Source organism: Acanthochromis polyacanthus, chromosome 15 (assembly GCF_021347895.1).
Source record: "Acanthochromis polyacanthus isolate Apoly-LR-REF ecotype Palm Island chromosome 15, KAUST_Apoly_ChrSc, whole genome shotgun sequence".
Lineage (NCBI taxonomy): Eukaryota > Metazoa > Chordata > Actinopteri > Pomacentridae > Acanthochromis > Acanthochromis polyacanthus.
In genome coordinates this window covers 4,684,850-4,707,897 of record NC_067127.1, presented here as the reverse complement: position 1 = coordinate 4,707,897, position 23,048 = coordinate 4,684,850, and the positions used below count along the sequence as shown (strand labels likewise).

At 43.3% G+C, this 23,048-nt stretch overlaps 2 protein-coding genes across 3 annotated transcripts in view; one reads left to right on the top strand and one right to left on the bottom strand.

The window, feature by feature from the left end:
* The window catches only part of adss2 (adenylosuccinate synthase 2), a 238,197-nt gene that overhangs the window by 192,837 nt on the left and 22,312 nt on the right, over positions 1 to 23,048 (top strand). The window lies entirely within an intron of this gene.
* sdccag8 (SHH signaling and ciliogenesis regulator sdccag8) overlaps positions 1 to 23,048 on the bottom strand; it is a 93,241-nt gene that overhangs the window by 56,231 nt on the left and 13,962 nt on the right. For both annotated transcript variants that reach the window (XM_022205045.2, XM_022205046.2), the window contains exons 14-16: positions 13,011 to 13,138; positions 7,697 to 7,805; positions 5,097 to 5,228 (exon numbers count right to left, since the gene is read on the bottom strand). In XM_022205045.2, the coding sequence (XP_022060737.1) occupies positions 5,097 to 5,228; positions 7,697 to 7,805; positions 13,011 to 13,138 (369 nt within the window). The remainder of the gene's footprint in view (positions 1 to 5,096; positions 5,229 to 7,696; positions 7,806 to 13,010; positions 13,139 to 23,048) is intronic.

Here is a 23,048-nt window from a genome sequence, read left to right as displayed (position 1 = left end):
TAAGCGTGTACAGTCGCTGCTGCAAAAGCTCCTCTGAGATCACATCATTCCTGAACATCCTTTAACACGCTCAACTTTCCTCCCATGAAAAAAACATGCTAAAGTGAAGGGGCTGCTGTGATGTGAGAAATAATACTTTTAAAAACGTGTGAAGGAGGAAAAAACACTGTATATGTGATCAGTAAAAATGCATTTGTGAGGTGACAGCAGTGATGTTAATATTAGCAATCTGTGGAACATGAACATGAAGCCGAGCGCTGCCGAGTGGAAGTGTGTAAACGCTGCAGCTCACAATGGGCCTTCTTCTTCTTTGTCTTCATCTCCACTTTCTCCACATCTCACTCTTTCATCAGCCCTCTGTTCGCCGCTACCTCTCAGATCACACACACAGTTGCAAGTTATCACACACAGATGCACACAAACATATCCGTGTGTGTGTGTGTGTCTGTGTGTGTGTGGCGCGCGCTCGTACACACACAGATGAGACAAATGAAAGCGGTCCTGTTTTCTTCTGCCCAGCCTCTGCCAACTTCATTTGCAAATGAAAAGTTTTGCGAGGAGCGTCCTTTTGCTTCTGGGGCATGGCAGCGCGCTGAGTGTTTGTGAGCGGGGGGGTGACGAGGGTTTTGACAGAGGGTGTGTGTGTGCGTGTGTGTGTGTGTGTGTGTGTGTGTGTGTGTGTGTGGCAGAGGCCCAGATGAAGCAGCCCTCGCCTGAGGCTCGCTGTCCGCCCGCGGTAGCAGCAAGCCTGTTCCTTCTTCCCCGGCCCGCCGCGACCATTTGTTCCATTAACCAATCTCCTGGAGCCTCTGGTACAAACGCACACACACATCCACAGGCGTACATACTTCAACAACTGCTTGCACAGCTCTCGCCACACATGGCCCTCCATCCCTCCTCCATCCTCCGCTCCATCCCTCCCCTCCCTCTCCTGCTCTCCTCCAGACGCACGCACCATCTTTCTTGGTGGAGGCCATATGGCCCAGTGAAGCCTGTGGATCTACAGACACATCTGCGTATACGTCGCTGCTCCCCTTAAAGCGCTCACATAAACACTCACACACCTATGCAGCACATGCACACTCACACACACGAGCCCGACAAACACACTCCGCTGTCACTGTGTGTGGTTAAGCAAGTGTTGGTGTTATGTCGGTCTGTCGTACGTACGTGTGTGTGTGTGTGTGTGTGTGTGTGTGTGTGTGTCTGACCTAAGTGTGTACATGCGTAGTGATAATTGGTGAAACAGCCTGCGAACAGCTGTGGGGTGAGAAAAGGTTGCGTGGTGTTTAGTATGGAAAAGCCGAGGGGAGGAGGAGAAGAGAGGAGAGGAGTAAAGTTGGAGCACGAGAGAAGAGCAAAGAGGAGAGGAAAGTGAGACGAGATGAGGAGGAGAAGGAGAAAAAAGAAAAACGGAGGGCAGAGGCGATGACAGTCACAGCTGAGACAGAGCGGATGCAAATCTGAATAGAAAAACCAGCAGAGAAGTCACAGCAAACTTTTCTCTTTCTGCATTTTTTTAAATATTCCTCACGACCATCAATCTGTCAGCAAAACAAAAATCTAAATCACCGTTTTCACGCTCATAAATTGGTTTATTTACATACAAAATGAGAAGTATTATTACTATTAATTTTTAAAAGTTGCATCCAAAGAATAAAGAGTTCTCTGTGTCTCGCTTTAGTGTCGTTTCTCCTTTTAATAGAGCTGTAATGTTCCCAATAAGATGTTTCTCTCTAAATTAATTGACCGATAAGACTTTTGCTTCGTTACTTAAACAAATCACACGACAATAACTGGCCAAATTCATCTAAAAATACCAAAAAAAAAAGATTAAAGTCTCTCCATTCAACTTAAAATTAATTCTTAAATCCCTAATCTCTGCAGTTTGTTTTTTCCTTTTTGCATCTGTAATTTCTGTAGATTGCTTTTAAATGACGTATAATCAGTTAATCTCACCGAAAACACTCTATTTTGACTTTTATCCACTATCAAGTTAATAAATATTAAACATTTTGTTTGCTTTTCCTCCAATATAAATGTATCTAAAAATTACATAACTGAAAAAAAGATCCTAGAAAAGAAAAGTTTGAAGAGATGAAATAAAATCAGTGCTTTAAACATTTCCAGTTGTGCTCAGCATATCTGTTTAACCTCTTAAAGTGTAGCTTCTTAAATGACGATAATAAAGAAGACTAAACATTTAACTGCCTTTGCGTCTCCTCTAACTCGCCGCTGTCCCGCTCCATCGCTCCACTCTCAGCCCTCCAGTTCCACCACTTCATTTCCAAGCGAGAAAGAAAAAAGAAAGAAAGAAAAAAACAAAAAAAAGCAACAACACAGAAATAGTGAAATAAATAATTAAGTGGCGCAGCAAAAACATTGTGTGCTAAAACCCCTGTGTAGTTTGGCAATCAGCTTGCCCATGTAAAAATAAATCAAGCTGATTTTCCAAATGTTTTGTGCGTGGTGCGCTGTTGCCGCTCTTCGCAGCACAGATTGCAGGCCGATGGAGAGGCTGTGGGGAGGGGCGGGGCGCTGGATATTGAACCCACTTGCACCAGCTTGTTAACACGTACACCTTAACCCCCGAGCGGCGCAGCGGGGCAACCACCAAGCGCTCAGGGCCTGCAGGGACCGGCTAACATATAGCCAATGTATGGACACACACACTGACACGCACACTCGGCGAGGATTACGAGAACACGCGTGATGTTCAGTACAAGAAAAGCACCGCATGACGTACCGGCTCATATATGAATACGCACACAAACAAAACTGCACAAGAATCTCAAAGTTCACGCCTGAATCGACACAGTACAAACTTCAGCACATGACTTCAGCGATCTTTCATTTTGTTTAAGAGCACACCAGATGATTGGAATCTATTAGTGCCAGGTTTTTGAAGTTTTTTGCCCTCAGAGTACTATCAGCACCAGAAATACAATCACAGACAAAAAAAAACCCTCAAGCACCAGCTGCAATGTGTATCATAAATCTGACTCATACCTCGCTCCCTCATCTCGGTATTGAACCACCTTACGACAAATCCCTAAAAAAAACACACACAAATGCCAAAAATGCATGTATTTACAGCTCAAACGGGATAAACGCATCCACACACACACACCTTCCACCAACAGCGGAATAAAGCACAGAAACGTGGTCAAGCGGCTTAACAGTCACTCCTAAAGTGACCTCTTGTAGAACCGGACTCGAGAGATTTTTAAATATCAGGAGGATTCATCAACAAACTAAGTGTCACAGCAGAAAATAAAACTCTGTAAATGCCAAGAGTGATTATCGTGGTGCAGTTGGGAAAAGAGAGAAGTTAGGTGCCAACTTCCCAGCCAATCCACTTTTGGCAGCCAGATTCCTACTCTGCTAAACCTCCTGAGAACATGCAATAGCTACTCACACACACACACACACATAAAAATACCACCGTAACATATGCGTGGAAACATACAGAATATTCATACTTCACACTCCATGACAACTTAGATTGTTTTACTTTCTACGAAACGCACAAAAAGAGTCACACACGCGACCGGGAGACAGCTGTGACTCGGTAAACTTTGTTTTCTGGCAGCGTGTGACTGTCGACAGGTTAACACCGGTGGGTGGCAGACAATATGTAGTGTCATGGATGGAGCAGGAGAAAGGGGTGAGCGAGGGTGTGTGTGTGAGGTTGAGTGGAAGAGGAAAGTGGAGTCAGGGTGTGTGTGTGTGTGTGTGTGTGTGTGTGTGTGTGTGTAGGGGGGCAACGGGGTAGAGATCCTGCAGAGTGGGGCAACAACACCCACACACCCTCGCCCACATTGGCAGAGGCAGGCGGTGTGCCAGGCGCCCCGTAGAGACACACACCAACTGCGCTCCACACTCAGGAGGAAGAGACCCCGCAAAACACACACACACACACACACACACACACACACACACACACACACACACACACACACACACACACACACACACACACACACACACACACACACACACACACACACACACACACACACACACACACACACACACACACACACACACACACACGTACAGATAATGTAGCATAAGCCGCTCTTGTTTGTGAGAAACTCAACAAATACTCACAATTAACAAACACAAACCAGCGGCTTTTATGCATTTTAACATAACATTTTAACTAAATAATCAATTAAACTTGTTCAGCTGTACTTCTCTAAAAGCTCTCCAGTTCAACGCTTTTAATTTGAAATGACCATTATATGACACTACACCTGTCAGCGATGATGATTCAGAAACACCTGAAGTCTCCTTATTACAGAGTAAAATTCAGTGTCTGTTACTCAAGGAGAAGTTAACGAGTTCATATTAGCTGAGATTATTCTGCACCACCAGACAGTATTTTATATTTTAGTCACCACTGAACCACTCGACCTTTCATAAAGTACCTACTTGTTAGCTTTGTCTTAGTTTGTTTCAGCCACAGAGGTGTGAAACAAAGTAGCTTTAAATGATAAATCTGAAATTTTTTTTGCGTCTAACATCCTAATTTTAAGACACAGCTCTTTGTTCTGCACATTGAACCACCACCAGTGAGTCATGGGAGTCTATACCTGCATTATTTTATCAAGTCTATTATGTAAAAACTGAAGTTTTTGATCAGAGAACATTTTGTGTGTGCTGCCTGCTGAATTATAAAATGTTGCCTCCATACAGACAGCAGGAGAGCAAACTGCTGACACAAAAACCACTGTGTCAACAAAAACGAACACCACTCTTATGTAAAATAAACATCAGATGTGCAGAACATTGACTGGCTGGGGACAGAGTGTGAAGAAAACTGAGCTTGTTTTGTAAAGTTTGCTGCCACCTTCCACAAAAATGGAAAGAAAGTAGAATTAAAGAACCACTTTGGGAGGACAAACTGCACCGACACCGCTGTGATTTCAATAATAAAAAGTCTCTGATCTCAATATTGATTTGATATACATCAAGGGTGGTGTTGCTCGTAAAACATAAAAAAAGGCCTTAAAAGGTGACATCAGGAAGTGTCTTGCCCTCTGGTGTGTAGACAGTGTGTGTGGCTGTGTGTGTTCTGCGTTTTTGCACACCTGTCCTTCATGCGTTGGTGCATGCGGCCGTGTTGGACGCACTGTTCCTCCATGTTGGAGCAGCGAGTTCTCAGACTCTTCACAGTCTCCTCCAAGTGGTGCTTCTCCAACGCCAGCTGTTCCAGCTCACTTCTGCACACAAACACACAGATGCCACGGTGAAAAAAAATCACCTCAGCAGCGTGCCATGAAACAGAATAAATACTTAACACAGTTCTGCAAAAACACTTTAAGAGTAGTGAAGTAAAATGCGTGTAACAACTCTGTGGATCACTTCACAATAAAGGACAACTGCGATGCAACATAGAAGTAAACTTTGTAACGGAGCCCAGAAATCTTTAGTTTTAACTACCTGAGTTAAAGTAACCTGTAAACAGACAGAGTAACTGTATTGTATTCTGGCAAAAGCTAAGTTGTGTCTTTGAACTGACATCTAAGAACACTGCAAGACTTCATGCTTTTGTTTCTAACAGGTATGATTTTTTTTTAGCTCTCTGTCCTCTGATCTTCTAAAGCACTCAGACAGTGCAGTACTCCACCAAGGCTGCTCAGCGGTCGTAAGAATTCCGACGGCTGAAATCTTGAAAAAATTCATAGCAGAAATCACAGCAACATAGAATGTGTCCATTTAGTATAGATGTACCCACAAACTAAATTAATTTGCGCTGCCCACAGGCGTGTGTTCTGCATGTGTACGTTATGTACAGACACCAAGCCGCGTGACCTAAATATGTAGCGGGCGGTGGGAAATAATGGGACTCAGAAACACCCCCACCATTTAACCAATTGTTTCTTGTATCATTTCTAACGGATAAGTCCTCAGTAGTGGATTTGTAGTCGGATCACAATCGTGATCATCAGCAGGCAGCTGATGTAGTGTTCACTCGTTGTCATGGTTACAGTGACGCCGTGCCACTATCTTGCAGTGATACAGAAATGTGGATCCAGACTATAAGCCGCATCACTGCCAAAATCTAATCAGTTGGTCCTTGTGTCATTTCTGACCTTCCCTGAAAATTTTGTCCAAATCCATTAGTCTATTCTTGAGTAATGTAGCTAACAGACAGACAGACAGACAAACGTACGCCGATCATCACATAATTCTGCTGAGGCTAGGTAAAAATGTCAGATGATCCAAAGTACAGGAAACTAATCACAGAGAAGACATTAGAGAAGACATGTTTTGTCATTATTCTATTCCATTAATCTGTCAATTACGTTCTTAATCAAATAGTTGTTTAGTCTATTAAATGTCAGTACAAATGGTGAAAAATGTTGAACAATGGTTCTCAGAGCCAAAAATCACATCCATCATCCAAAGATATCCAGTATTTTGTCACAGAGGAGCGACGAAAGCAGAATTCAAATTTAAGAAGCTGGAAACAGAGAATTTAGACTTAAAAACAAAAAACATTACTTCAATTGAATAAATCAAATCAAAATAATCAAACATTAATCAGTAAATCATTACTGCTCTTGTATGAACTGTGCTATACAAATAATGCTATTGTTACCATATTATTAGGTACAGACACTTTTCACTTGCTGTTAAAGGATGAGGAGCATTTTTGAAATCCACTGATGGCAAACCAACCTCATACTCTTTAAAAGATGATCATTGAAGTATTTTTGCATTTATTTGACAGCAGTTCCTGTCCAGGCATTGCAGTTATGTATTCCACTGGATGTCATGAGTGTCTCAGCATCACACCGGCTAATCAACAGAAGCAAGACAAACTCCTGATAACAATTCACGAGTTTTCTTCTTCTTCGTCTTGCTGCTCCTGTCTCGGTGTAACCTCACTTAGCCTGACTGAGGCCGTCCAGCAGGACTTTAACCGCTACACTGGGCTTGGACTCCAGGAGCTGCAGCAGCCTGAGGCACAAACACACCAACACCACACTGCTGCTAAAGTCCACAGCACACACAAACAGCAGATGTAGGCTTTGACCCCTCAGGCCAGTGTGTCCAACTCCTACCCATGAAAAACACATCACTACTGTGTACATGGAAGTGTGCTTCATGTCCTAAAATAATAAAACACACAGGCTGCCTCGTTGTGTGCGTTGTGTGCTCGTCTCCTGTAGCTGGTGAGGCCAGTGCGGTCTGGCAGGGCCAGATTGGGGGCTGTCATGTGACTAATGTGCAGCACAGCTCCAACAGCTGACAGGACACTGGGCCCAGGGTCACTCTCCACACACACAAACACACACTTGAGCACACAAACGCACACACACATACACACAGGCAGCCCAGATGGAGAGCTGGGCAGGCCTGCTGTGACTACTGTAGCATCAGGTTAACAAGAAAACAGGTCAGACGGGAAAGCAGTGTGTAGTTTGTTGACATGCTCTGTCCAAACAGCCTGGATGGATGATGCTTCGTGAAATGATGACATGGACGTCCAGCAGACAGAGGGAATAAACAACAGGGTGGGAGCACAAACAACTGTTTTCATGGTGGAAAAGACGAATGAATAAGTCAACATGTGAGCGACTGTGTTCAGAAGCAAACAACGAGAAAGTGAAACAAAATGAAAGCATTGCTGAGCGAATGAACAAAAAGAAGAAATTAAGGAATAAAAGAGGAAAAAACTGACCTGCTGTTTTCTGTCCGCTCCTCCAGTTTGGACCCCAGTTTGCAGCACTCCTCCTTCAGCTTCCTGATCAGGGAATTCTGGGAACTCAGGAGATCATCCAACTCTCCAACTGCAAGAAATCAATCATGGGAAGGCTGACGGTCACTCTGAGGTGAACCATGACAGGTGAGTAGCTGGTCCTGTCAAGGGTTAAAGACATATTTCACTTCTACCTTTCAAACGTCGAATTTCAGATGTAATCAGACTCAACAAGCCTCAACAGTCGGCTGTCATATGAAACCTCCACCTCTAACCTTCTGAGTTTATTGTAAATGAAGAAGCTCCTTTAAAATAATTAAATAACACCAAACAACGCGTACAACAGCAGTAGAGAGTGTATATTAGTATCTGTCCTGTTTATAGACAACAACTGCTGCTAAATGCATACAGCAGGTACAGTGTCTAAAGCATGTAAATGGGCACAATGAACCAGAAATCTGACCCAAAGTAAACTGACTAGTTCTGCTAACTAAACACAGCTAACTTAGTCCTACTAAACTGAATCTGTGGCAGCTGATATGTTTTTAAGACGGCTCGCTGTGACATATAAAGTAATTTAGATTGGATCTATCAGTTCAAATCCTAAAAAAAAAACTAATTAAGATGTCATGATTAAGGGAAAACATGTCTGATAGATGATGAAATTTGATTCAATTTTTATAAAGTCACGCTTTAGTTAAATCTTCACTGTGCAATAGATTTTTATTTCTAGCAAAAGTGAGGACAGCATGAATTTATAAAACCACAGTTTAAACGTTTGGTCAGATGTGCTGCAAAATGTATGAGGTATGGTTATTAAATACTGAGCTGAGTTTATATCAGTCAAACCACAGATTGATCAATGAGCAGCAGAACAACCTCTGAAAGTTTCCATCCACCTTTTTAATTTGCTAGCAACATTGCTTCAAATTGCGATTTTATTTTGAAATTCATCAATTTTTCAGTCCTAGTTCGCAGAAAATGGTAAAAGCCGCTTCTCAAAACACAGCATCTCCTTCAAGAATACTGTAAAATGCTAAAGGTCAGAAAATATACACGTAAAAACTTAGAAGATTAATCTCCTCAGTGCTCAAGTAACGGGTCCTGTTCATGTGTGTAAAAGGAGATTTACATACCAAAGAAGAAGAAAACCCAGCGAGTAAAGTATAGAAAATAATGGTGGGCGGGTAGCTGACTGGGAGATAGTTTCAGTTCACTGCAGGACTGTAATGACGTGCCAGAATTTTACAACAAAATGTGATTGTAAAAGTTGTGGCTAAGAGTGGAGTGATTCTTTGTGATCTCCACATTTTGAAAAAGAAAAAAAAGCACAGTTCTCTTGGCATGATTTAGATTCACAGATCCAAGCAAGTTGCACAGTGAGCTCATGTTTGTAGTTCAATCTTTTACTTTGTTTCTCAGCAGAATACAAATTATGTGACAAAAATTAAATTCTAGGTTGCATTAATGATCCAGAATTCTACTTGAATCATGTTTGGTTAATTGAAGACAACAACTTAATGGGTTTTCAGTCTCAGCAAACCGCCTGATGCTGCACTACTGGAAGGAAATAAAGTTCAAAATGGCTCTGCTTGCTTCGAGATGCTGTGAGAGCATCATGGCTACACATTTCTTCTCATCAGAGGGCATCAACTACCCAAGAGAGCAGGAAATAAACCCACTGCAACAAATACTGCAGCAGAGGCTAAATACTTATGTCTCTTTGAACGATTCCAAAAAATGCTTCTGTCAACATTCACATTTAAATCTGAACCGAAAAACAGCCGCACACAGAGAGGAGAGAAAATGGAAATAAAAAGTGTGTGAGGAGGGTAAAAGGAGGTGCAGAAAGAGAGCGGATTGTCGTTTGAAAGCGCTTTTCTTTCTCCTTTCCACCCTTCCTGCCACGTCCTCATCCGCTCATGGGGGCCTCTTTCTGAACAATCCAACACTGGGCTTTCATCGTTCCTTTGAAACGGTCCACGTTCCGCTCTCCAACATATGTCTGCTCTTTCAAAATAACAATGGCTGCCGTTTGGATTGAGGGAATGATCCACCTGCTCCGGCATTCTGTTACAGTCAACCAAAACCAAAAACACCAAGGACTCGCAGTCTTTGAAAAGTAGCTCAGACTTTTTTTTTTTTTTTTTGCATACAGTAGATATTGTGAGGAGAAGAAAGAGATATTTAAAAAAAATAAGGTAAGAGATCTTTGTGTTATACGACACATACCTGCAGGTCGACACTGGAGATCTCTTTTCTTTCTCTATGTGTCATATAGTTGCTATTAAACCAGGACATTCTGCGTAGAAAGGTGTAAAAACCGATGCTCTTCACCCACTGACTTTTTTTATTCCACTGTATACAGTCTCTGTCTTCAAATCACCGCCACAAACAATGCACGGGGAGCAGAAATTGGACGCTACGGAGCATTAAACTATTAAACTAAGCTACACAAACTCACAGCCGTGCACACACACGTACACTCAACAAAGTTTGGTCAGTGCTGGAAAAGTTGTATGAAGAATGCTAATTAGCTGAACAGGCTTTGAATGCGTCTGGCCATGCGTAGGCCAAAAAGAACCCTGGGACACAGAAACACAGCAGAACTGGCACTGGAAACAAACAGAGGAAAAATGAGGGAGGGAGGGATGGAGGGAAGAAGCGAGGCAGGGAGGGAGGGACGGAGAGAAACAAATATCTGATATCATCTAGAGGCTGCTCTGTACACATTTACTCAAAAAAGAAACATGAAAAAAAATTTCAGAAAAAAAGGTGGGAGGGGAGCGGAGAAGAAGGGAGAGGGGGGAGGACGGATGGATGGAAGGACAAACGGATGGACAGAGAGGCGGGATTTGGAGAGCAAGAAAGCTAATTATCCAGCTCGTCTGTTGGGTTGCACGGGGAGAGGAAGTGATGCGAGTTACTAAAGGACGTCCACCCCTCTATCCCCTCCCCATCCACAGTTTCCTGCTGTGCTCTGATGTCAGCTCTCTTTAGACAACATGTGTGCTGCCGACACGCGCCAGAAAGAAACCCTTTGTTTACCCCCCCATCCCTCCCTCCCTCCATCCATTCCTCCCTCTATACCCTCCATCTTTGTTCTGCGTACCAGCAGGCTCCCTAGTTGTTGAAGGGAACCACAGGTAAATAAAAAGATAGGAGCGGGGAGGGAGGGCGAGCGGCGGTGGGTGTGAGGGTGGGGGGGAGATCCAGATGGTGCAACAGATGTGCTAGCAGCAGCAGCTCTGCTGTGCAGACAGACAGGGAGCTCTGAGCTGGGGCTCTCTGCTCTGCTCCCATCACCTTCCCTCTGCTCTCTCCCGCTATTCTCCTCTTAACACTTCTGCTTTTTTTTTTTCCTGTTTTTTTCCTCGTCTGTTCTTTTGAGGTCACTTCAGATCGGTCTCATTCGGCTGAGGATAAGTTGTGTTCCTGTCCATGTTGTGATGCTGGGTACGATGGGGGCACAGCGAGAAGAAAAAAAACATCCTTCAACAGGGAAGACGCAGGTTCAAGACCCCGTTCCAGCAAAGACGCGTCCTGCTGAAGTATCCTTGAGGAAGAGACTAAAACCCTCCCAGCTCAGCGGCTGTGAATCTGTAGCTGACCCTGGTCAACTCTGCTGTTTGACTCCACGCGGTTCTGGATATTTTGACTCTAATTGCTGCGTCGTATTTAGTTCTGCTGTGTTTCCGCCCCGCTCACACCAGCCTCTCCTCTGTGTCAGAACTAACAGGCCTGAGTACTGCAGGGGCCTACAGGAAACTCAGAGAACACACACTGCTGCGTAGCCATGTAGAGATGTTCTCCACTCTTTACTAAAAACCTTTAAATGCAGCCCTTTGGGAAGACGGACTCCCAACGCCCACCTGCATCTCTGAAGCTGATATCAGTTGATGTAAATTTAGTATTTACTGATGCAGTTCATTACTTACTGACTTTGTTTCTTCTCCTCTGAAGTCTATAGCAGAAGGACAAATGTTATAATTAAATAATAGGGATAAGACAGCATGCTGCTTATAGTAATTAAAGGATAATTCTATTATTTAAAATCTGGACCCTATTTTCCATATTTTTGGGTGTAAATGATTAATAGGGACAAAAATGTTTGGAATTGGTCCAATATTGAGAACGCTAAAACTGGCAACTCCCAAATGTCTGCAGTGTAATTCCACAGGGCGTTTCTTCATATTACTGGTTTACTACAGGACTGTTTCCAGCATTATTCTGCCGAGCCTTCATATGTACTGATTACAGGTCCATAAAATGACGTTAGCTGATAGCATTAAAAACATTACCTCCACTCTGTCTGCAGCAGGTCTCTTCTGTCTTGGAAGAACATTTTCCTTTAGGCAAAAGTGTTTTTATGCAGATGTTGCAAAATGTTCGCTGCCAAGACGAGGGTGTTTTCATCCATTGGTAGCACCACTACCCACAGCGTCAGCGTGTCGTTATTTCCCAAAGGTAGTCTGTAAAGGCTTCATGAAATCTGGCTCGTCACTGTGCTGTTTCAGTTGATTTACTGGCTTTAACTTTTAAATTCTCTTACAAATTTCATCATAACTCCTATCGAGGTTCACTAAAAATGGCCAGACACAAACCGTTATTTGTTTTCTTTTGAGTCTCTTACAGACGTACAGAATTCTTGATATTACTGGACCAGTTCCAAACATTGCCCCAAAATCTCACGGGGAATGTTTCAGTTGATTAAAAATACCAGAAATATCATAAGTAAGCTGCAAATATGTACTTAATAGTTTAAAAACAACAAAACTTTGGGGGGGGAAACTCTAAACAAAACATGGCCGCTTATAGAAAGACTGTATAAAGTTCCCCGACAACTGATTGATGAGGACGCATCGGTGTAAATGCATCTGCAGAGTCCCTGGTTTGAATCCCAAACAGCCTGGACCTTCACTGCATCCAATTCCCTCAGCTCTCTGTTCCCACATTTATCTCTTATCTCTGTTTCACTTCACTGTCTGTGTAATGCAGGTGAAAATGTACCAAAAAAGGTTCATAAAGATTGTATGAAGATGTTCCATTTATTGAAAAACATACAAACTGTCACACAGATCTGTGGCGTCACCCAGAATGTGATGCAGCCCCATCCAGTGGTGATCAGTGTGAGGTTTGGAGTCTAAATCATCGGTGGTTCTGTTCTGTGCAGCGAGCAGAAAGAAAAGCTTTGATATCAGCTATACAGGATTTTTATTTGATTCAGTCAGAGTGATGGGAATAACACGCAGTAGGTTTTGTATTTCCTGCCTCCGCTGTGGATTGAAGCACTGACCTCTCTGCTGATGTCGAGCCTCGGTTTGCTGCAGCGTCACAGTCAGCTCTCGTTCTCTTTCCCGCGTTGAAAGTGTCACGGACGCCATTTCCTCCTTGTGAGCCCGTTCTGCGTTCTCTCTGTCCTGTCTGAGGAACGAAACGGATACATTCAAACAACATTCAAAGCTTTTTTTTAGTCAGTGGCAGGAATAAACTGAACAAAACTGATCTCCTCACAGTGCCATCAGCTGATCATGAATACAGCCATTCAGTGAGATCATGACTCTGAAGACATTTTCTGTTATTATAACATAACATTTGCTTACTGCTCCAACCATGCAAACACTAGAAGAAAGTCAAGCAGAATAATGTTTTTGTAATCATGCAGTTCTGGTTGTTTAATACCAAACAAAGGAGTGAAATAAACTTCATATTTGCACGTTTCGTTTGAACACAACACATCAAAGAAATGTGAAGGGAGAAGCAGAGAAAAGAGGGCAGTGGGGGGGGAGCCAAATCAAAGAAATACTCAAAACTGACTTTCTAGCAATTTTGGATCCCAGCAACGACCTGCTCACCTCACCAAAACTAAAAATAAAACTGAGCTGCGCGGCTGCTCGACTCTTATCTCTTTGAACAAAACAGGAGAAACAGGCACTGCTCTACCTGTTATTTCATAATATTGATGTATGCACAGCATCCATATCTAGAGCATCAAGCATGTAAGAAAACTATTTAAAACCCCACCCAGGATTTAAAGCACTCATCGCTGCGGTCGACGGCATCTTACTCATCCTCGGCTCACAGTGGAGCATGAAAAAGGTTTCATGCATTAAAAGCACAGTCATAGCTTTTAATCATGCAAATCTCAGGAAAAATGTGATGTTTTTTATTTAACCACAGCTACAAATACTGTAAACTGTAAATAAAAGCATGAATATACAAGTTAATCAGCCTCAAAACACACTTAGAAACAAACATGAGCAGCTGTTGAAGTAAATTTCATAATCCCTCTCAGTAAAAACTAAGATTTGTCAGGTCGTATTCATTAATGTTCACATTTCACAGGAGGATAAAAATCAAAGGTGAGCCTGCAGTGTGATCGGGGAAAGCTACAAGGCAAATACCAGCCACCTGACTAGAATAAATCAGTGGGTATGTCTTCCTGCTTCATTCCAGCTAACTGTTTCTGGAGCAAGGTGAGGGAAAAGAGGGGTTTCTGATGTGGAAGAAACCAGTGATGTGGAAAAAAAGAGGGACTGGTAGCTGAGCGCAGAGGTGAGAGAGGAAACAGGAGGAGAGCGCTCGCTGTACGACGACAGGATGAAAGAGGACGGAAAGGACAATGACAGAAAAGACTCGGGGGGTCGGAGGGTAAACGTGTCAGGCCACTGTCAGCTTCCAGACCCCTGAGTGATACTGCAGCTGTCTGCTTATGCACAGCGCTCCTATGAACCGCTCCTTTACATACGTGACGAGAAGAAAAGCTGCATGTACTGACGGATTTAAAGTCAAGGATGTCCAACATTAAAAATGAGTCTGCCGTGTGGTGTTACTTTGCTTGTACAACTTGTTCTAATAGAATTCAGTCATACATATGTAGACTTTCTGCATGCAGCATATGTACGTTTACGGCTTCACAGTACACAGTCCTGAGCTCGACAGGAACGCAGACATATTTAGCAGCGATGAAATCACTTTAATCTACACTTGAATGTGTGTCAATACCAGAATTGGACAGGTAAGATGCAAACTAAGGTGGTTTCTGGCTTTGAACGAATGCTGCATTTTGTTCCCGTTTGAATCGAAACTTTCCAACTCAGCTAAGTCCAAATCGAACAACAGAGAAACAGACAAAGAAGGAGAGAGAAAAGAAAAACTACAAAGAGAGGAGGACGGGAAAAAAAACAACAACGAACAAATAAACAGAACTCTTCCTGAAGTCCAAAGGCGCTAATGAAGAGAGAATTCTCCAGTTTAAGTGAAAACTTTTCTCCCCTACAGCGCTTGGCCTGCATCTCTAAAGTGACCGCGTCTGTCTGTTCCTTCGTGTGTGTGTGTGTTCTCCTGCTGTCCTGCTGTCTGGGGTGTGAAAGCGGGTGGCGGGTGTGCAGGGGACACAAGGAGACTGTGTGTGTCTGTACGCCTATGAGTGTGTGCGCGAGTGAATGAACCCCTGCTGGGCTTGAACAGCAGCCTGAGCCACCAAAGCGCACACCAGGGCTCAGCGGGAGATGGCGGGCAGGCGTTGCCAGCCATTTGGTCCTGCAAGAGGTTCCAGGGGGCCGTGTGTATTTGTGTATATGTGTGTGTGTGTGTGTGTGTGTGTGAGAGATTGGGATGGGGGGGGTTTGAGGTGGGTGGGTTGGGGGGGAGGCTCACACCAGACCTGTTTACCCACCAATTAGCATCAGACAGACCGCCAGAAAGTTCCAGCAGTCAGCAATAGAGTGGTGGCAGCGAGGAAGAGGAGGGTGACAAAAAACTGAGGATGGAGAAGCAAAAAGACAGAGAGCTACACATTTGGCATCTGTTTGGTCTTTACTGATCCGCCGAGCCGACGTTTACAAGTACAGCCGAACAAAGTGCACGGACCAGAACGAACAGAACGAACAGACTCCGTGGTCTTCAGTTCTGGACGGGAGTGCGAAAAATCCCGGAGAGGTGTGCCGATTTTAAGTTTCGGTTAGGTAAGATGGGTCTGAGTGAAGATGCGCCGAAGCATCAGCCGCAGAAAAAGTTTCATCTGTGAGACGATCAGAGAATTTCTAAACGTGCAGCTAGAATAGGTTCAGTATCTTCACCGGCGTGGCAATTCTAGCAGGCGTCTAAAAATGACAGAAATTTACAGTTTGAAAGATGATATATATTCCAACACAATGATCTCATCGGACATTTAACGTAAGGGGATATGACATTTAGTAACTCAGTCACCGCTCACTCAGCTGCTTGCATTTGTTTCTTTCTGTGCACTTTATTGCCTGTTATCACTTCTAAATGCAGAGAAAATTGAGGGCAGACTAAAATGAAACAGTATTTTAGCAGCGTTTTTGTCTTGCAGTCTAAAGTTGAAGTAATTTGATAAAGGCCCTGTGCTTTGTTCTGTCTTTATTGATTTTTGTTGCCTCCGTGTAATTCATGTGTCGTGCACATTTAACTTTGATTCCACAGGACGTTTATCTTATTCCTCAGGAAAGCTATTTTTGCTCAGCTCAAAGCCGTTCCCAACAACCAAGCGTAGGCTGCCGTGGTTTAAGTTGAGAGTCTGGAATATGTTGCACGTGTTGCCTGCCAATAAATAAACGGTTGTCAATTCACGATACTTTCTCATCACTTCAATGCTCAATATACGTAGTTAAATAAATAAATAGTGCTGCACGACAAACACAAGGCTTCAAATAGGCGTAGTGAAGAGTATCAGTCCGAAGTGCTTCCAAACCTCAGAGCAGCCGTAGGTTTGAGTGTTCATATCTCTGTGACGAAGGCCTGAGAGCCTCATGAAAGATCAAACTGAAGCTGAAAAGAGAAACTTCGGTGCTTCTTTCTCCTACGCCATTTTGTACCCCCAATCAAATACAACATGTTTATTTGGTTGTAAATGCTGTCACAAAATGGCTGCTGATGAACACTATTAAATTAAAGCGTAAAAAAACAGAAAGCAAAGGAGAGATGTCAGTGGAGAGCCAAGCCCTGGAGCAAGTGTACGGGGCGACGGCGAGAGCAGAGGCTGAATATGTGGGGCTGGAGCTGCATAATTCTCCTTGGGCCATAATCTGCCTTCCAGTTAATTGGTGAATGGGCTCTGGGACGCTGCCTGTGGCAGGAACTCTTGTTTGGGCATAGGAGGCAATAGACTGAATGTTCAGTTAGCAGATAGCTGGGCCTGTTTGTATATGCCTGGCCTGCTGCACCGTAGGACAGCTTGATAAGTATGGCGGAAGCTGCATGGGCCAGGGGCCTAAGGTAGGCTGGAATGGCTCTGGGGCTGCGGCCAGGTACAGTGGCTGCTGGGTAAGTGGGAGGTGGCAGAGGCGGTGGCTGGCTGGCTAGCTGGCTGGAGTGGTGAGGAAGAAGAGGGAGCCCAGTCCACACTGCCTGCTTAAGTGGGCACTATTCAAGCTGTTGCCCATTAGATGTGGGGTGCCAGGGCCTGACCAAGCGCGGAGTTTGCAGCACCCCATGGTGCAGCCGGCATCCCACGCCAGAACCACCAAATGCCGCGGTTTATCAGAGAACGAGCACAAATTGGAGTCAGACGGTGGACTTGGAGGAATTGGAGACATTCGCCAACGCCAGACACCACTGACCGCTGTTTAGACTAAAGTAAAAACAGACTTACATACAGACACACACAAACTAAAGTCATACATGTATGAATAAACACGCAAATACCACGAAAATATATAAGGGTGATATAAAAATATCTGTTGCTGACATTTCAAATAACTTCCAAACAGTGACATGACTGATGAAGCACAACCACAAACTTAAATTAAACTTTCTGAAATCATAGTAGGGAAAAGTGGTAAATATTAACATACAATATATTAATAAGAATAAAGGCAAATAGGAAACTGAATTCTTGCTTGTGTTGTACGTCGCTTTGGACAAAAGCGTCTGCTAAATGAAATTGTAGAATTGTAAAGAGAGCAATTCCTCAAATCAATGCATATTCATTTTTGTGCGCTGTGATGTTGCTGTTACAAAATAACAGGTGTGAAATTAACATACAGGTGAGCAGACTGAACTAAGCCTATAGCACAAACACACAGAAAAGCAGGCTTTGTTTGCAACAAAGGAGACTGACTGTTGCAGATATTGATGATTTCTGCAAAGACGGAGAAAAAGAATCAAGAGGAAGACAAATGATACTATTTCTATCGCTGAGGACCATCTGCAGTAAAAGCAAAACTCTGGGCAGTGCTTCATAAAAACAGTCTTACATATTTAGATAATACTAAACATTACAGACAGTGGAAAAGAAGTGTTTTATTTGTAACATTTTCCAAGGATTACATATTTATATATTACCTGTCATGTCTCACATTCTGTAAGATGTCATTACAGCATCAACAACAACACAATCATTGATCTGGTTTTTAGATTTTTGGAAGATAGCAAAGATGGAAGTGAAATTCATACATTTAACTCTGCACTTATATTTTGAAAAAATAAAATGTCACAAACGAAGCGATAGAGTACTATAAAATTACAACTATTTGCTCTTCAACCGCTCAAAATGCTGACACTCGCGATGATTCACTCTTGTGGAGGAATTCCAGCGGATCCACAGCTATTTATGATAGACTGCATCAATCAGACCGCATTAATATTCAACAGTTTGACATGCAGGACTACAAAGATGATTTCTGCTTATGTGTGTGCTCGTCTGTGCATGTGTGCCACTCAGAGACGGTGAAAGAGAGAGAGAGGGGGAGAGAGAGGCCTGGTGTAGGCCTATCTAACCGATACTGCCAACAATGGATGAGTGCACCGCGGAGAAAATAAAGTGACATATTGAACATTTGCTGTGCTGCGTATCAGTGACGCCGCGCACAATAAACATCTGAACTGTTTTGTGTAGCAGACCGCACACGGCGCCACACGATTTTCTGTCACACGCACCTCAATGTGTTTTAGCACATTTTTATTAAACCTCGGGGTGATGCGAGTCAATCACTCTGCTCCCACATTTCTCTTCCGACACCCCTCCTCCCCTTCATCTCGCTGCTCTACTTTATGAAACAAACAGAGGCGGCCTGATGCGGCGTGGCTGCTTGTTTACCGTCTACCTATCCATCCATCCATCCATCCATCCATCCATCCATCCACAGCATCTCTGCTCCGATCCTTTTTTTTTCCTCCTGCTCTTTCCATCTCTCCCTCCTCGTTTCCCTCCCACCCTTTTTTCCTGTAACTAAACTGGCTGTGTCTCTCTCCATCTGCTGGTTCTTCCTTCAGCGGCCCTGCACCTGTTCACACCTCCTCTCCTGTTGGCCACCTCTTCTCTCTTCTCCCCTCTCTCTCCCCCCCTTTATCTCTCTCTCTCTCTCTCCCTCTCTACCTCCCTCCCTCCACTCTCTCTCTGCTCAGTGCGATGCTGCCAGGCCCGTTCCTGGCTCAGTTAGCCTCTCTGTCATTCAATCCATCTGTCGGCAAGTCAACTTTGTTTACAGCGGGCGGCCCAAGCCTCTTTTCTTCTTCAAGGAGCACCAGAGCCCCCCCGCTGCCACCAAGGTCAGCGGATAGCCAATCGTGCCCGAAAAAAAACTGAAAACTGCTACTGATAAAAGTAGCAAAAAAAATGAAATGCACCCTCCCTCACCAACACACACACACACACACACATTTAAAAGTAGTATGAACAATAACTCTGCAACTTAAAGGCTGTGTGTGCATGTGAATACATGTATGCAAATACACACCGACGGCTAAAAATATACATGACCCTCAGAGAAAGAAACATTTGCTGTTACGGCACACATTCCCTCAGACAGAGGGAAAAAAAACAGCTCTAGATTTAAGCAATTAGCCGCTGATTGGCCTCTGTCATCATCTCTCTGCTCACAAAACAGAGCGAGAGAAGTTTAAAAATCTTAATTGGCACAGATGACTGATGGTCTTAACACAAGAAGAGCGGACTGGCAGCGCAGGCATCTGTGATTTTTAAAAATAAACACACAGCATACGTACAATATGCTCTCACACTGACCCAATCCAGAAACCCAGGACTCGACGCCGGTGTCAAATCTGTGCCCTACAGAAATAGTTATGGCTAGCATATGTGGCGGTGCTGGAGGTCACATCTATTTCAGCTGAGAAGGTAAATGATTGCCGAAAATTAATTTTTTCCATCAGGTTTCTCCTCATTAGACATTTTATAAAGAGTAGGGGTAATCCATATATTGATGTTTTTACAACAAAGGAAAAATTAACCACACAATTTAAATAACAGAGAAAGCATCGGATGAGCTAAAAGCGAGAGGAGTGGGAGTGAATTTGCTGAAAGTTCAAACCACACAAGGTGTTCTCCCCTGGTGTGAGCGCAGTCCACCTGTGTTGGAATTCACTTCACACCTGAGACGTACCTGATGTCGTTTCAAACACACCTCACCCCTCCCACCCGGTCACAGGCTCGAGGGCAACTGGCAAGAAGAAACACGCACCGTCTCTCCAAACCCACCCATGAAAACCTCAGCGAACTCCTCATTTAACTTCTTATCTCCTCACCTCCTTCTGCTAACTCCTCTCTCGTTCCCCTGGGCCATTCATTTTTAATCAGCTGTGTCTTTACCAGTATCGCCTGATTAACAGACTCAGGGTTCACACGGAGCGCATTAATACGCTTCTATAGATATCAATTTGAGCATTTTTCATTTTGTGCATGAATGTTTAAAAAGGCTGTAGGTAGCAGCTCTAATTAAACAACAGATCTTTTGAAATATGTTCCTCTCTTCAAAATGAAAATGCATTTTTAATATTAACAAAATCAACCCATGCGGTGTAATTTTAGCACTTCTTATGTTAATCACTGCTGCAAAAAATGATTAGTTCTCATTATTTTAATGCATTTTTTGAGGATACATACATCTGCACAACTTAAAACTCACCTTTTTAGCCTGTGTGCTTCTATTTTGACTCATTCTTATTCCTTAAATTGTTATTACATCTATTATTTTAGACTTCAGTTTGAATTCAACTCATGCAAATTTCACCCCTCTCCCCATCCATTACTTGGAGTTTAAAAGAAGGACTGTGCTACATAAATAATGTTTGCTTTTTGATTTACATCATAAAATGGTAATCATTTGTTTTCTTTTAGGGTTCTTTCACATGCCCCACCACTTTAAACTCTTTGAATGATTTATTCTAGTAACCGATGGGAAAGTCTTATATCAAGTGTGAATGGAGGAGTCTGAAGGAGCTCCCTCCTGTCTTCTCCCACCATAAAATGCCATCTTAACTCTCACTTTCTTCTCTCACCACCCTTCTCCGTCTTCCAGATTGCCTCCACTCAGCTGGTACCTTGCTCCAGCCTTATCCTCCTCCCTTATGTCTCCTGCTCCGCTTTGTGATCATCTCCCAGTACAATCTGCTGATGGGGGCACTGGCCTACCACCTACTGCCTGGCACTGCTGTGCCCACAAAGGGCAACAGAGAGAAAGTGATGGATTGAATGTAAAAGGGAAAGGAAAAATCATGGAACAAAGAGCAGCTATATGAAGGATAAAAAAATGAAGAGGATGAAAAGATGAAAAAGGACAGATCAATCAGGTAAAAGAGAGCGACAGAGGTAAAAGAGAGAAAACGAGCGGACAGGAAGAGCAGAGAGCGGTTCTGTCATGTTGGATGAAAGCTGTGCCTACTGGGCAGTGGGCACTGTGTCGAGCCACTGATGCTGCCACCCTCACAGCAGGAGTGTGTGAAGGCACAAAGTTGACCAGATGACACACACACACACAGAGACACACATCTACGCAAATTTATGTATCTTAAGATCCATGCACACGGAGTTTAAAGCGCAATAACATACAACACACGCCACTAAAACTCCTGGTAAACTCCTTATCTATAAAAAACCTCAGATCCACACAGTTTGAGAGTATGTGTACTACTTTCTGTAAGTAAATATACCAGGACAGGAGATGAATATAGAATGCGGTGAGGAGTGGATGGTGGATGGATGACAGAGGGCTGGTGCTCTCCCGTTCCTTCTCTGTCCTCCAGCAGTAGTGAGTGTATGTAGGCCAGTGTCCCAGGGCACACTTGGCTGGGGTGACAACAGTTGTAGCCGACAGATTTGCCTCCATCTTGCCTGAGGTCTCACAGTCAGCGATCTGTCTATTCTATCCATGTTCAGCCCCGCAGGATGGATAGATTATAGCTCTGTTTAATAATCTTCGTACTTACACTAAAGTGCGATTCTCCTCTGCTGAATTCAGAGCATCGAAATGTCAGCTGTCACCAAGCAAGTAAGTTAACGCAGTTCTTGAGCTCGAGTGAGAAAGAAAAGCTCACACGGGCACGTAGTAGAATTTACCCCCTGATAGAAAGAGGGATGATAGATAGAAACAAGAAACTGTAGATTGATCTGCACTTGTCTCCTAGCAGCCACCTAACTTTACTGCTCGGTTGTGACAAAAAGACTAAAAAGGAAAAATGAGGAAGAAAGCCGTCTGTTCAGTGTGTTTGCCATACTTTAACTGTGTTTCTCAGATGAAAACATCCATCCCTGCACTAGTCTGGAAATGGATTTAAACCTACATGCGTGTCATAATCCAGTCTGGAGATAACGTCAGATATTGCTTTTGTGGTTTGATTTGTGTCAAAGTCAAGCTTCAGTTCAGTAATGTTCACAATGTAACCAATTTAAACATGTGATGAAGCGTTATAACACTAGGTAATATGACAAGTGTGGCTGGTCACAGGAGGACTGCATGAATAGAGAAAACCAGTGACACAAAGGTGTAAACTCTGGGTCAGACGTACTGCAAAGTGAAGCCAGTCGAAGCACAGGTTGCTGGCTGAACCATGTTTTATGTACTGATCAATAACTAACATAAACAATGTCTGACAGTTTAAATCTGTTCAACTTAGATAAAACTGAATTACAGCACTGAATAGCCCACCACTGTGTATCCTAAAATTGCACTTGATTACATAGTTTCAAATGGTGATATCGGTTGAAATAGATAAATTGTTCAGCATACTATATGTCTTGGAAACAAACTGAAATAATTTGAGTCTGAACAGCAAAAAAAGCTCTGAGGTTGCCTACAACGCTTAGGGTCAAAGGGTCAAATGCAGACGTGGCTGTCATAGGTCTTGTGCTTGGCAGACAAGCTAAAATACAGAGAAACAGATAAAATTCAGAAGCACAAGGATGGAAACACTTAAACAGTGAGAAAGTGCACCTATGTAGGTCAAAGCTCGTCACTGGCTGTATTTTGTTGTTTTGAGTGATTCTAACAAGCATACAGACACTGACCTGCTTCATAAATAGCAATATGTGTTAAGACGAGACATGTTTCTGCACAAGAGGCTGCGTTTCTAAAGG